This window comes from Diadema setosum, chromosome 6 (assembly GCF_964275005.1).
Source record: "Diadema setosum chromosome 6, eeDiaSeto1, whole genome shotgun sequence".
Lineage (NCBI taxonomy): Eukaryota > Metazoa > Echinodermata > Echinoidea > Diadematoida > Diadematidae > Diadema > Diadema setosum.
In genome coordinates, this window is record NC_092690.1 from 8,818,127 (window position 1) to 8,833,670 (window position 15,544).

At 40.6% G+C, this 15,544-nt stretch overlaps 1 protein-coding gene across 1 annotated transcript in view; it reads left to right on the forward strand.

Moving 5' to 3' along the window:
* Positions 1–3,931: 3,931 nt before the first annotated feature.
* Positions 3,932–15,544, forward strand: part of LOC140229497 (roundabout homolog 1-like) — a 133,542-nt gene continuing 121,929 nt past the window's right edge. Inside the window, exons 1-2 of the mRNA XM_072309747.1 lie at positions 3,932–3,982; positions 14,429–14,609. Of these exons, the coding sequence (XP_072165848.1) occupies positions 3,932–3,982; positions 14,429–14,609 (232 nt within the window). The remainder of the gene's footprint in view (positions 3,983–14,428; positions 14,610–15,544) is intronic.

Genomic DNA, 15,544 nt, shown 5'->3' on the forward strand with positions numbered 1-15,544 from the left:
TTACCCTTATGATCAGTGTGGGGACGTGATTTCATGCAAACCACAGGGTCTCTTCACCATAGTTTTGCTAATTAGGAAACCAAACAATCCACCACTCTTCACCGTGGGTCCAGATGAGGGTGTGACCTCAATCTATTGTCCCCCTTCTTACCCTACCCCTCATTTTTGTCTCCCGCACCCCTCTGTGATTGTAAACTGGTCTTGTTCTTCACCCCCATGCACTGGTACAGGTGTATTTTGGTGCACCCATTTCCGAACTCAACTCTGCATGGACACATAACATACATGTACTATACCAAACTCCACTGAGGAACACTGTTTCATGTTTGCCAACTCTACTATAGTGGTGACTTATTACATATGCATGTTAATGTTTTAACTGTGTCACCCCAGTAGATATACCTTGTATGTACATGTGTTGCCAAACTGATCAAAAACACTGATTGTTCAACTGTGCATATGTGGCATCCAAGTGGATAAAAAAAAATATATATTGTATATGCCTACTATGTTTCTATATGTGATAAAAGATATGATTTCATAGTTGCCAATTATTGTGGAACACTGAAATGAGATTGTAATGTACAATGTGGAAAAGCAAAGATTTGAAAGATACTACAGTTGCCTCTTTAGTGTTCGATATTTCAGATACAAATTATCACTTTCCCCTAGTTTTTTTGTATTATTGTACAGCAAAGAAAGTAAAACATGCCATTCTAAGCAAACTTTGTTTCTTATTTGATCACCTCTGATATCAGTTGATACTTAAACTATTAGACTTAAACATCAGAGAGAACAAGTGTTTTTGTAGCGCTTTCAGAGCATATTATACCATATCTTGGAGCTATGTGGGTCCTGCGTCAAGGAACATGCAGCATACATCATTTTCCAAGGGGAGGAAGAATTTTTCTACCTGTCTCCACTCCTGCTAACTCTCACAAAGTTGATTTGCTTTGCTCTTTTCATTGGTCAACTCATTTACCCATCTGCCTAGAGCCACACCCCTCTCTTGTCCACCGGGAGACAGGTGGAGTCGATTGGAGTGGGCAAAAAGTTGGACCCATCAGAAGGGTCCGTCCGGTCTGGGGCCCTTGGTATTGTCGCCCAGCGACTTAGCAACACCTCTTCAGCTTATTCATTCGCACTCTGGGTCTTTGTACGTAGTGGGGCAGTTATTTGCCGAGCAAACAGGGGCGGCCAACAGATCGTGTAAGTGGAAGTGGGAAGTTTCTCGTTGGCAGTAGAGCCCATCCTATTCTGGGGTTTTCGGCGGGCAAACAAAGTCAAACGTCACTCGGGGGATCGAGCCAGCGAAGATGATCCAGTAAGATCTTGGCCGGGGTGATGTCGCAGCGCGATTTGGGCAGCGATAGAGAAGAGGGAAGAATAGTGCAGAAGAAGAAAGTTTGAAGGAAGAAAATAAAAGTGAAAACAATTGAGAATAGACAAAGAGAGAGAATGAATGGGAGTGTGTGTCTGAGAAGACGCTTTCACACAATGAGATTCACACACGATGTGAACGAGGCTCCTGTTTGGACCACAAGAGTTAATCAAAATATCAATGTTTGGTTCCCTCCCGCTCCCCTCCCCTCCCCTCCCCTCCCCTCCCCCCCCCCCCCCCCTTCCCCTCATGTTCCAATCAAATGTTTGCATTGATGTTTGACCACAATTAGCAGTATGTCCCAAGAAACAAACATCGAGAGGTATTTATTCACTCATGCCTCGGACAATTTGCTTGCAAACAGAGCACTTGGGACACTTTACCAATCATCCCCCAGTGCTGTATGTTGTAGACATATCAATAAGTAAATTTATTTTCCAACAAGTGCAATTTGCATGTTATTCATAAGTGCTCAGCGTGGGTTCACACAACACCCAATCATTATTCAGTTATAGCAGTTTGTATAGGTTATGACATAAGCCATTTAGATTCACTTCTTTTCAAATTTCAGTTTTTAATTGTTGCATTGTCTCTCTACCTTGACCAAATTGTTGGTTTATGTTCATAAAGAACTTGCCTAAAGACTGTACTTAAAGAAAATGAAAATGCACTCTTTTCGTTCACAATGGTCCCAGCAGCTGTGATCATATTGAACCATCCATGAGAAATGTTGACTGATACAACTAGAATGATTACATTTACAAATGGAAGGATTTATTCATTCTTTTTCCCCAGAAAAAGTTGTTTTAAAGAGAGTTCATAGACCCATACTTCCCAAGAATGTGTACAGTTAAAAATCTTAAACATTTTCATTTTCAGAGATAATACATGAATTGTCTAGACAAATCCAATAATTGATATATGCAGGGTATCATATTGGATGTGTTATCAATCATTCATATTACCTGAAGACTCCGCTTTAAAAAGGCATTAGTGGTATGGATGTACGTTGAACCAGGGTTTTCGTTTGACTTGTGCGTCTTGTCCTTTTTGCAGGACATGCTTGTTGGCATCTTCGGGAGCGATGTACCACAGCACAGTGTATTGCATGGAAGAAATGTAACCCAAAGTGCAGGCAACATTTCGGAGAGTTTGTGTACCCAATTGTTGAACCAATTCGCCCATCGCTGGGTGATCAGGGCGATGTTTGATGGCCCTAATGGCTTGTTTTGTTTCCCCTCTATGGGCGCGGGGAGCGGGACCAGTGGTCGATTAACAGGTCCGCGGCATAATTCAACAGAGATTGACACGTTTTTGGTTTGGACTTATCTGAAAAAGCCATGTTTACTTTATATCTCTCTCTACAGTCTCTCTCTCTCTTTCTCTCTCTATATCCATTTGTCTATCTATCTATCTCTCTCTCTCTCTCTCTTTATTTCTATCTTTCTTTCACTCCTTCTATCTCTCACTCGCTGCCTTCCCATCCCTCTATTCTTCACTGTTCTTCTCCCGGGTAGTGCAAAGTCATTGTTCCATGACAAGCGTGCCATTATTTGCTGTTCCTGGTGCGATTACACGAGTGATAATAAGAGTGAGAAGAGTGTGTGGACAGCGAAACCACAAGGGCGGGGTGTGGTGTTGTCTCCGTGGCAACAGAAATTAGCAGAAGTGTGTTAAACAAGGTGGGAAGGTGTTTAATCCTGTTAGTTAGGGGCTCTTCCATCATGTTGGTTAATCTTTGCATTTGAATGTAATCACAGTAGGGTAGCAAATATCAGAACACTTTTTTTTTATCACAAAACAGAAATGAGTATTTGCATGTCGTATTTGGTTGATTGTTCAGGTGCTCTGTTCATTTTTTGTTGTGGTTGTTCCATTTCATCAGAGGGGAGTTGGTTTATCATGATTGTTCTGAACAACTGTAAACATTCAGTGAGGTTTTTAAGAAAAATTTACTCAAATAAACTCTGTCTAGAACTCAGTTGATTGAGGACTAATATTGAAAATATTACTGATTTTTTTTTTTGTCACAAAATGGTCAGCAAAACAACATTTGTGACTGCATACAAGACATGTCTGTGATGCAGATGTGGGAATGAGTGATACTGTGATTCGTGTAAAATTCAGTACAAGGAAAGAAAGGTTACAATTTTGGTATATTTTTCCCTGAAAATGCCATCATTATGTGAGAACCACTGAAACTTTATGTACATGAGGATGATTGTTGATTTTTTTATGCATCTTCAGATGTCTGTGTAGCGCAAGCAGCACATACTCTGTTTGCTGTTGGAACTATACACATTTGTAATCGTATCAGGCCGGTTTAGAGGGAGATGGATGTTTTGAAATCCAACGCTGGCTCGGCCGTCTGGGGTAAATTGTTATCAGTTACTTGTTCCTCTCTCTCTCCTTGACAAGTGAAGGAAAAGAACGAAAGCAGGGAGTGGGTAGCATTAAAGAAAAAAGAAAGAAAAACGTCTTATCACTGGGGCTACCTGCAGACAGCAGGCCCAGGCAGCTTGTTTGAAGTCTCGTCATCGCTCCGTGATAATGGGACTCTGGGTCGTCGCCGTGGCGATACAGAGGCGGCGATATCACAAGGTGAGGACGGGAGATTTTATGTTGAGGACATCTCGGCAACCCCAATGAGGATCGTGTTATCAGGGGTTTTCAAACAAATACTAGAGATATATTCGGTAGCGGCAAGATACAGTGAAGTAGGGCTTCAGGGAGGCTGATTTATATGTAGCCAGTCGTAATAATATGATCAGTCTTAGCTGAGCACACACTCTCACATATTTGTGTCTCTACGCTTTGAAGATTAATTGTTACACCATCTAAATGTGATTTCATCAGTGGGAAAAGTATGTTTTGCTATTATAAGGTGATTATGTATGTACAAGTACACCATGTGTCCTGACCCCTGTGATCTCTGCAATGGTTTCATTCTCTGTTTACAACCCAAATATTTTCATGGAATTGGAACGAATTTCAAACAACTTATCATGTATCTCTGCGAAGAAGAGATCTTATGAGATTATATATGACAGCATTGGTATTTTTGCTTCACTTCCTCTCTATAGAATACTGATAAAAACTCTTTTCTCCAACATTTTGGAGGGGAGAGCGACATGTTTATCTGAATCTTGCGATAACTCCGTCCCCACCCCCTGATATACTCCCTCCCCATCCCCCTTTTTACCATTTTTTAGCTTGAGCTGCTGATGCAATAAGGAAGTGTGGGGCGATAAGTTTGTTGGGAGAATTCACGAGAGTGGAAAGGACGACAACGACGATGTTAAAGAGAAGGAAGGAAGAGAAGGGGAAAAAAGAAAACAAGGGGAGGACGAAAGAGGGACATCGTGAAGTCGTGAAGCAAAACAGGATAATCACAACATTTCAGGAGACTGCAGTGTTATCTCGGCAGATTTCCCAACCAAAGGAAATTCACAGTTGTTGGCTAAACATGGGGAAATTCCGTAAATAATTGGAGGTTAAGTTTTCCCTGACCCTTCTCGGGGGAGAAAAAAAAAAGTGGGGAGAATTTCTTTACATGTAGCCTGACTCTTAAGTTTGTTGCTGCTGTAGATTTAGGGCCTACAGAATATATTTTGTTTTTTCGTTACGCGTCCAGTTCCGCTCTCATTTCCGCTCTTGTGTAAGAACCACCAGAATGTGTTTATGGAGTTTTAGTTTGGGTCGTAAAAAGAACAAGTGATCACATGCACCCTATTCCTTCTTGCTTCAGCCAAGTTCGTCGGGAGTTAAACCTCAAGTTTATTAGCAACAAGCTACCAAATGAAATGTTTATGTTAATGCATTCCTTTCCACAATAAACCAAACATGGTAGTCTGTGCACAGACAGTGGGGTTTTATACTACCAGCACCATTTGAGATTGTGTTTATCAATATCATTATTGTCAGCAGTACATATATGAAGATATCACATTGCTGGTAATATGTACTGAGGACACGTGTATCAAACATATCTGAAATATATGACATTAGTAGCTTATATTCCTCTTGTTGCAGATGATTAAAGGAGTACAAAAATATCCTCTCTAAACATTTGCGAAGACTGTGTTGTAATATCTCTTGTCGTAATAAGATCTTGACTATTACATTAACAATATGTACTTGTTACGACGTCCAAACGTGTATATGCCATCGCCAAAGCTCTGTGCGATATTACCCGGCTCTGTCGTTTGGTTTCGCTCATAAATGTACATCGCAGCCCATTTGGATATTAGTGCCGCATCGCAAGAGTGCAAGGGCCTGCCATATATCGTCCGAGAAAACCTTCCCCACGTTGGTGATCGAGGGGGACATTTTTGGCCAGTGGCCCCTGTAAGATGCTTGTCTTCTCAAATGGGTGCATGAAGAGCGGTGTGGAGGGATGGGGGGGGGGGGGCAAAAGTGAAGCTGAGGTCTAGAACTCAACTTGTGTCAGTTGCTCATGTTTTAAAGTCTTGAAAAGTATGAGAAAAATATCAGTTTCAGTCCCTTCTTCTTTTCTCTGGATGAGGTTTCGTCAATATTTCTATACCTTGATATATCCACTAACATATAAATACATACGTTTGTATGTATGTGTCTTTATGCTATACATATTATATGCATGAATATAAACAATGAGCAGAGGTAAAGATCAGGGATCTTGTACAATAGGAGAGACACACCCCAAACCCGATACAGCAGGGAACTTTTACAGCTCAGCTGCAAGCACTAGCTCTCCCAAACCTCGTATGGGTAGCCGCCCTTTCTCTTGCTCCCTCTGTAATGTTTTGCTTTGCAGTGGGACCAAAGACAAAGAACGGATGATGTTGGTTCTGTCAGCACCCGCACAACATGCTGTAAATTGGATGCCATTTTTTTTTTTCTTAATCCAGCACTTGACAAAAGAAGCAAGCAAAGTACAACCTTGGTACAACCATGGAACTCCATCTAGCACAATGTAGAAGTCTTTGAAACACACATGCAGACACAAGGAGATAGACACACACACAGACATCTACACTGAACTTGTCTGAGATGGGTGAAATCGGTTGGAGCCCCCCAACCGATTTACACTATCGCTCAGTTTGAAGGGGGAAAAAAAAAGAGCTCACACATCAATTGGCATCCAGCAGCTCTCTTACTAGCCGTATTAAACTCAATTTAGATGAAACACCCCACCCCTCATGAAAGCCTACCTACGTGTACACCACCATTTCTTTCTCACATTGGCAGTTAAAGTTTCCATCTCTGCTTCATGTATTTTAATCTTATTTTATGGAACAGTTTTCCTTTTTGTTTTAGTTTCCTGCAATATGTTTTATGAAATTCTTAAAGGCGCCATAAAAACTATTGTATCTGTCCACGTCACAATATCAATGCCCTTTCTCCTGGTTCCTACAAATCTCCTCCTCTTCCCCCCCCCCCCCCCTTTTTTTCCCCCTGGTTACTCTGTCTTTGTTGGAAGGGGAATGGTGGGAGGGGGGTAATAGGAGGTACAGACATGCACCTTTATCTTGGCACAAGGGTCACAGTTGCTCTTTCAAGCCCCAGGTGGGATAACTGATGTTGCAACGACTGCATACGTATCCCGCAGATTGCAAAACTTATTTTCATACTATGCCTCAGTTAAAACCGGGAGATATACAACATAGGCTCTACTCCAGGCCCTTCATCATATCCATGCTTACTTGTCTCTTCCAAACCCCACCCCGCCCCCTTAAGAACTGTGTCATGGCAGTGCATGATGTGTCTTCTACAGTCCCTCTTACTCAGTTCTGTGAAGTGTGTGCAGTTCTTAATCAATGCCATTGCCAAACAAAATGGTGGATTAGGTAGAAGACAAGTTTTGTGATCTCATGGCAAGATATCTGGGGTGTTGTATGGGAGATTGAATTACCACTCTGGATTGTCTTTGTGTGTTTCCTCTTGCTTTCCACCAACTTACCAGAGTATTTTTCACAGATTATGGTAATGAACTTTCCGCTAATGAAGCATTCTTGTTTTGAGAGACTCGCCGACTCCCAAAATCTCGCCTAATTCCCCAACAAGATAACAATCTTCACCATGATGATGTCAATGGAGAATGTGGGGCTGTGAAATCTACACCAGTGGCATACATTGTAGCTCTTGCTGCTTGTAACTAGCAGGTGGAATGTATCTATTGTTTCTGCCATGTGATATCAACAAACCTTCCGCAGATGCTCTTGTGGTATGCAAGTACATTAAGTAGTGTTTAGACTAAACCACATCCGTGCACATTTGAGACAAGTACATGTATATTGTTTTGAGGATGAGCGATGCACTTTTAATTATTTGAAATTTCTGAACATTCTGCAAATTTTTTGACTGTATTTGGATAAAACAGTCTTATCAGTATGTATATTTCCAAGCACCCCCTCAGGAAAACTTTCCCATACATTTGTAGTTGAATTATTACAATAGAGGCATTAGATGTGGTTCATTTTTTATGCATAGTGGAAGTGGTATGTGATGTATTCAAATTAATGCATACTTTATCTTGACAATCACAATAAAGCCAAGAGCCATGTTTTCACCTGGTATATACTGTTTTCTTAGACTTCTAGTGAAATTTCAGTCATTATTATATCTTGGTTCACACACAATGCCACACAAATTAGAGTCTGTGTCGGGCAGTCATTGTCAAGGACCAGTGTACAAGCTTGTGGTACATGTAAGTGCTACATTAGTAACTATACAGTCTATACATGCCATACATTGTAGCATGATTAGGCAAACCCAAAGACTTAGAACATTTAATTTTTTTAAGTTGAAATGACATCTGTATTCATAGTATGAAGGAGTTCCATTTTAGAGGGATTTGTCATTGCATTTGTCATCACCCGCAAACCCATTTTGCATGTTCTTTTCTTCTCTTTTCTGCACCAAACCAATTCATTCATTTTGTATTGGAGGGTCTTGAAGACGTGTCCACACTCCAATGCAAATCAATAATTCAGGTGACATCGTGACGGTAATAATTACTACTAGCAAGTTTTATCCTGTGTGTGGCGCGTTAACTGTTCTATCACTAGCTTTCCGTCTTGCGGCTTTCCGTCTTGCGAGTGATAATCAATTAATCTGAAGCCAACAACCCCCAAACAACCCCCTCTTCTCCCCCCCCCCCCCATCCCAGCCCTGGAGGAGCTAGTCATCAGCCTCCTTGAGACTTGAGGAGGATGGGGGAAGAGGCATTGTTATCTTTCAGCGGCAGGCGGTCGGAAAGAGGGTTTAGATCCCGATCAATTGGACCGGTTGTTAATGGCATCCTAATGAGTTGCTGTCCAATTTGTGACTGCTTGAAGATGCAAGAAAAAAAAGAAGATGAAGTCTTTTATTCTTCGGGGCTAGTGATGATTTGTCGTTAATATTCCTCTTGATTGGCTAGTTAGAGGCACACTTTCGCCACCCTCGAAGATCTCGCATCTTTTATCTTTGCTCGTGAATCAGCACCAGGTTTTGTTCCTCTGCGGCACTTTCTTCTTGTTTTCTTCTTCTTTTTTGTTTGACTGCCTGATTGCATTAAATGAATGGAACCCACCGGCCGAAAGATTTTCATCAACTTTCTTTTGTTCTAGAGGTGTCGGCAGGAGGAAAACTCCGAGGGATTCTTTGTGCCTCGTGGGCCTTCTGTTTTGAGCTTATTTAAATCTAATTCAGCTGTATGAGCACTGATTCTTGATAGGATTCCGTCACCCTCCCATTCTTTGCCGAGAACAAAAAGAAAAGAAAAGAAAAGAAGAACAGACAAGGAGCGTGCTCGTTTGCTGTACAAAGAGCCGGTCAGCAAACATTGGCATTATCATGCAAATATGAAGTGGTGAGTATTAGAGCGTCTTGACAACTGAAGGGGTGTTAGAAATGGCACGTTTGTCGAAACGATGTCTGAGTAATTGAAATGGAGTCAGCCACCCTCCTTTGTATAGATTCCATGGACCATCGGTTCATATTGGTTTTTAGAAGCCGACACAGGCAAGGGTGGCGGAATTGATGTGCTTTTGTCACCTTTCTGCTTGTAAAGGCATGTACAAGGTGTACTGAAGATGCCATATTTTCAGTCTGATCCAGAAATATTTGGTACTCAGTCACATTTGATGAGAGCTTTTAATCCAAAATTATCTTCAGTGCTATCTTCTGAGTGCTTTCACTTGCCAAATACAATCTATGAATATAAGAGGTGTGACAGTGCTGTATTGTCCAGATGTGTGTGGAAATCTTTCTTGTTTCACACAAGGCAAGAAGAAAGTATATCGGTCTTTGTTGAATCATTAAAAATTTTCTGGTCCAGTGGATCTATTAATCAGAGCATTACTACCCGTACCAGAAGTCTGGTGGTTTTCATTCAAAGTCTTTGGAAAGAGTATCATAGGGAATGGGCTTAAAGGACAAGTTCACCTTCATTAACATAAGGATTAAGAGAATGCAGCAATATTAGTAGAACACATCAGTGAAAGTTTGAGGAAAATTGGACAATCGATGCAAAAGTTATGAATTTTTAAAACGTTTGTGTTGGAACTTCTGGATGAGGAGACTTCTAAGGCTCGTGATGTCATATGAGTACAACAGTATAAAGAAAATGTAAAGAAAATTCAACATATTTTCACTTTTTTTCGCATAATAAAAGAGCACTTGACTTGCCTCTTTCTAAAGGCAATGGGAATAATATCATCCATAACATATGTCAGTAAGGAGTCAAGGGAATGTGTACTTTTTTCAAAAGAAGAAATTTTGTGAAATTCTCTTTATATTTTCTATATATTGTTGTACACATATGACATCATACACTGCAGTAGTCTTCTCATCCAGCGGTGACTGCACAAAAACTTCAAAAATTCATAACTTTTGAACGGATTGTCCGATTTTCCTCAAACTTTCACTGATACTGTTCTACTAATATTGCTACATTCTCTCAATCCTTATGTTAATGAAGGTGAACTTGTCCTTTAACTATCACCTACACTGTAATGCCTTCTACAAGGAGCTGAAGCAGCCTTTGTTTTTTCATGTATTCACATATTAGAATTAATCTATTCATGAAAAGTTGCAGAAAATGTTCGTGTCGTTGAGGAAGCGTCGAAGAATGTTCGTTTTTGGAGGCAGGTGGAGAAGGGTGGGACCACGTGAAGCCAAACACCGGTCAAGCGAAGGCTGCGTTGCTTTCTCGGGACAAACTTCTAATTCTGACATGTTGCATCACTGCAAACATCGAATGATGTGGCTTGTTTACTCGCCTGTCCACTCCCCGCCACCATTTCGAAGGTTTTGAGGGATCTGCGGGAGCGGTCAGTCAGTCCGTCCACTCACTCCCCTTCACACCCCTCTGGCCATAGCAACGGCCACTCACACCTCTCTAAGTGCCCAATGCCACCGCCTAAGCTTTACAGCATTAAGTAGCTTTAACATTCAATACCGGACATTGACGATTACTAGTAGTCTTCTATATTCAAACTCTGAATGGTAATAAGTCAGTCGAGGTCACGGTAGGGCAAAACTTGTCAAAAGGTTTTTGTGATGGTACTTGAGTGACTAAACAGAATAAGATTTTGTTTAAAAAGAGATTATTGTCCGATTATATACCAAGAGCCTATTTGTTCATTATTCATGTTGCCATCTAGATACTGATGCAAATTAATGTCGTTAGCTGCTTATTACGACGTGAGCAGTAGTTATGGTTACTGCAAGCACAAGTCTGTATTTGCAAGACTACTGCAGATGAAAAACTTGTCATTTTTTAAGGACAGTGGAACTTTGGTCCTGGACTGGCTGAAGTGTGTGTGGGCTGGACAAGGAATGAAAGTTGGAAAACAAAGGCCTGGTGTTTGTGTCCAGTTCTTGGTCCACTTTTCCCTCCAGCCAAAATTCTTTCTTTCTGTGTCATTCACCTACTCTCTCTTTTTCTATCTCTCATACTGTTTTTCCCCCACTTCATTATTTTCCTCTGGAAAGAAAATCCAGATAATAGAAAGTTTTAGATGCTCCAGTTGCATCAGACGAGTCGAAACGTTCCGATAATGATCTTTACAAATAACACACATGCAGACATATACAGATGCAGATGCTTCAATAAAGACCTTAACAAATAACAGACATACAAATTCATTGAAACATTCCCTTTAGCTAATGGTCAGTCATGATGACCATCTGTTTCATGCAACAAGTCAGGTGGGTATAGAGTCCAGTTTAATCAGCCCTTGCTTGCTCCTCTTCCCAGTTTAGCGAGACTTTAGCAGAATAAGTAAGTCATGCTAATGGAATAGTTACATAGTGCAAGTTGATTCAAGTTTCATTTAAACTGGACAAGGGATGAAAAGTATTAGCATATTTTCAGTGATACAAAATACAGTGATACAAATGTACTTGTCACCATTTATGGTCTCTTAATTATTGCATTCCTATGTGCACAGAGATGTGGGGGGGGGGACCTTATGATTTATTTAACCAGTTTCATCTCTGACTTGTTTTACATATGGTAATGATTATTTCAACATTGCTAGTACTGTATATTATAATTCTAGGATATATTATCCAATATATGATTTCATAGTTGGGAATTCATTTTAAGAAAAAGAAAAATTAATGAGGATTTGTGTCAGTGATCCATGTTTTTGCCAAATGATATCATTTGAAGCAATTCTCCTACAAACTGGACCTGTTCTCTCCCTATCTTCGATATATGTCTTGTACAAATATACCTCCTTCCCCCCCCCCCCCCATAGTCCCACATTCTTCATTCTGCGTCAGTGAAGAAATCCTTTGCACAATCCGCTTATTAATGCAATTCCCTACTCCCGTCCCCTCCTCCTCCTCCCCCATTCACTTGTCGACCCATCTTGGCCGACCGAGCTCCCGGGGACCCGGAGAGGCGCGCTTCAATTGATCGAGGGAAGCCCCTGAGAAGAATGGGGGGTACGGCCCACCAGATCTTGAGAGGTTTCCAAATTGCAACAAAGTTTGCCGACAGACACGAGTTTCACACAAGGATGACTCTTGAAAGGAAGGACGCCATGGGGGTCGGGGGGGGGGGGGAAGGGAGCATGATTAAAAAAAAACAAAAAAGAAAAGTATGTCGCCAAAGACTTGAGTGATCTGAAAGACATTTCCTCAAATTTTTACCGTTATAATGACTTCTCTTTGATGAAAATTCTTGAGCAGTTCTTGGGGTTTTTGCTGGATTATGTTTATATCCATCTAGTGTCTTGCCTAGTTTCACCTACCAAGAACATATACCTCAAAAAAGTGGTGAGGAACATTCAGCCCGATGCATCCATTAACTGGTCTTCTCAGAACTATTTTCTCGGAGTCAATTTTTGCTCAGAAGTCGATGGGAAAGGTGTGCCGTAGCAGAGTCGACAGTGATCAATAGGTCAAAATTTGACATGCTTTCTTTTGCCACAGAAATGCAGCCAAACAATAAAATTAATGAAATATTGATATTTTATTTCTGTGTCACAAAGAAAGATAGGTATAAAGTTGTGGGATGATGACAAGGGGTTATTGAAAAGATAACTGATTCTCAAACAGCTGAACAGTTTATTATTATTATTATCATTATCAGTCCACAGTTATATGAACCCTCTACACGATCAGAAAAAAAAATGAAAACTCATTCAATGTGGATGTGAAGTAATGGCAAACTGGACTCAAATGAGAAATGTAATTTTTCCAACGTTCTTGCGAAAAGAGGATGTTTTCCGTGCCAAAGTATCCGTCTCGCGATTATTTGTTGCAAATTTTTGCACACTTGAGGGGAATATCATAGCGTGAGGGAACGCAGACTGTTACGAAAGAATGCCGTCGCCTTTGAACTTAATAACAAGGGAGCATTTTGTTCCTTATTTCTCCCTTTTCACTACCCGTGCTTAGCACCGCGCATGAACCCTTTAGTCCCTAGCAAATTTGGACATACAATGGGCGCAGATATTAATTGAAATCTTGAATTACAAATACCCAGGGGCACGCCGTAACCGATACTCTGTTTTAAAGGTTCTCCATCCTTACCCTACCCCCAATGTTTTTAAAACGAATTATAAAGCTTCGCTCAGGAAACAAGATACACTCACCCTTTTTCTTCCTTTTTCGTCTTTTTTTCCTCGTTTGCCCCGACCTTTCTTTAACAGTACAACAAGACAGGATATGCACTGAGCGAAAAATTTCACAAAAGCCCAAGGTACAGTACTTTCAAATTCCGTTAGTGGAGGTGGACAGAAGTGGCACTGTAGCTACACTGGAAGGTGATTTCACTTGAATATAATGAATTGCAAAGCACGTTGCACAGCACAACTTGAAGGAAGAATGCGACTTGATAGAGTGCCTTAAATTGCTAATGGTATGCTAGGGAGGAAAAGAATGACTATAACTTCATTAGTCTTACTGTCATTTCTAAACGATTGTGTACCGTATGTAATAGGGAGGAAATTTTTGTATGGTTATTTGTAACAAGTGATGAGGGGTTAGATTATTTTGTCCAGAGGGGTAAGCTGTTGGGACTGCTGCATTTAACTCATTGAAGATGGACTGATTTGCTATAGCACACATATCCCATAGACACCTGCCAGAGTATTCTCGCGACTCGTCTTCATCGGGTCAAGCAGGACAAGATGAAACAAGGAAATCCCCTTTTCCGCAGGCATTTATGTTGTATTCTTTGTCTTTCTGTTTGAATCAGTCATTGTACAAGCTGAGAGTAGATTTCCATTGTCAGGACTAGACATGGGGTCCCTATCATGACCTTAGTTAACCTAGGAAACCAACACCAATTGCTGTGGATGGGACTTTTGTTGATCCTCCAAGTGTAGAATTGAGAATCACTTCTGGACCAAACAGCCACAAGCCTTGAGACTGTTAATTGTTTCTATGCCAGAGAGTTTGGACGATGTGTATAATTATGCCTTTGGGTTTTCCGTTCCAATTGGCACTCAAAATACACAAAGGGTTAATGTGGAGCCTTGTCAGTAGGAAGCATATATGTGAGAAGACAGAAAATTTATGATATTTCTTTCTTATTTTCAATTTGATTTTTGTGTCTTTTGCGAGCCCAACACTCCCCCTCGTCTTCCTTTACATGTGCCACACGTGATCTTCGCCAAACATGAGGAACTGGTGGTATTGATTTTCGGTTGCGCGGCAGCTGATGCGGTCTCGCATCGCCACGGCGAAGACAAGGAGATGCTAAGGAAGGGCACACTCTTGCGGCTGGTCGTACCGGCGGGGGGAAGTATTGAACAAGCGGCTGGTCATGTGTCGCCAAAATTAAATATTAACATTTTCCTTTCTGTTGCGGTATGATGATTAATTATTGACTTGTGGAATTGTGCAGGAGACGACGTGGTAGTTTAACAATGCTCTGACCGTTAGGTCATTCAACCTCATTGTCATTGTCTGTGTAGATCAAGGAGTGGGACTATTGCATGCAATTTATGTGCTGCTGCATGTGTTGACATGCAAATTTTTCCTGCCTTGAGTCGATCAGAGAACCTCAAAATTGGATCTTGACTGTTCCCATGGGATTAAGGCATTTCCCTTGTTTTTGTTGGTTTTTGTTTTTGTTTTTGTTTTTGTTTTGTTTTTTACTTAAAGGAATGATACATTTGGTACCACAATCTGGAGATACAGTTTAACATTCTTGTTTGCAGTTTGCCCAGCAAAAAAAAAAAAAAAGTTTAAATTTAAAAATTTAAAAATAAATAAAAGCATTGACAGACCATGTCAAGAGATGCCTTTACTAGTGAGATTTCATTTGTCATCTTCATTTTCTTTTCTTCCGTTCTGCTCAATATTCCGATGTATTGACATGATTAGATGATTGCAAAATAAACACAATAATAACCCGTTGAGGACGAGTCCCTAGTATACTCAGGCAGGTGTCCATGGGAAATCCGTGTTGTAGCAAAATCAGTCCGTCCTCAACGGGTTAAATTCGAAACTGCTGCAGTGATAAGGAAGAAAAACAAACACTATTCCATTAAGACAAGTACAGAGATTCCAACTGTTAATAGTTTTTGTTTGTTTGTTGTTTTTTGTGTTTGTTTGTTTTTGTGAATGAGTAGTGCAGGTTTCAAGAAAGATATGTTTTGTTTTTGTTTTGTTTTTTTCCAAAATTGCATTATCGGTACGGTACTGTATATTTTTTTGTTGCAGGAAAGGTACCGG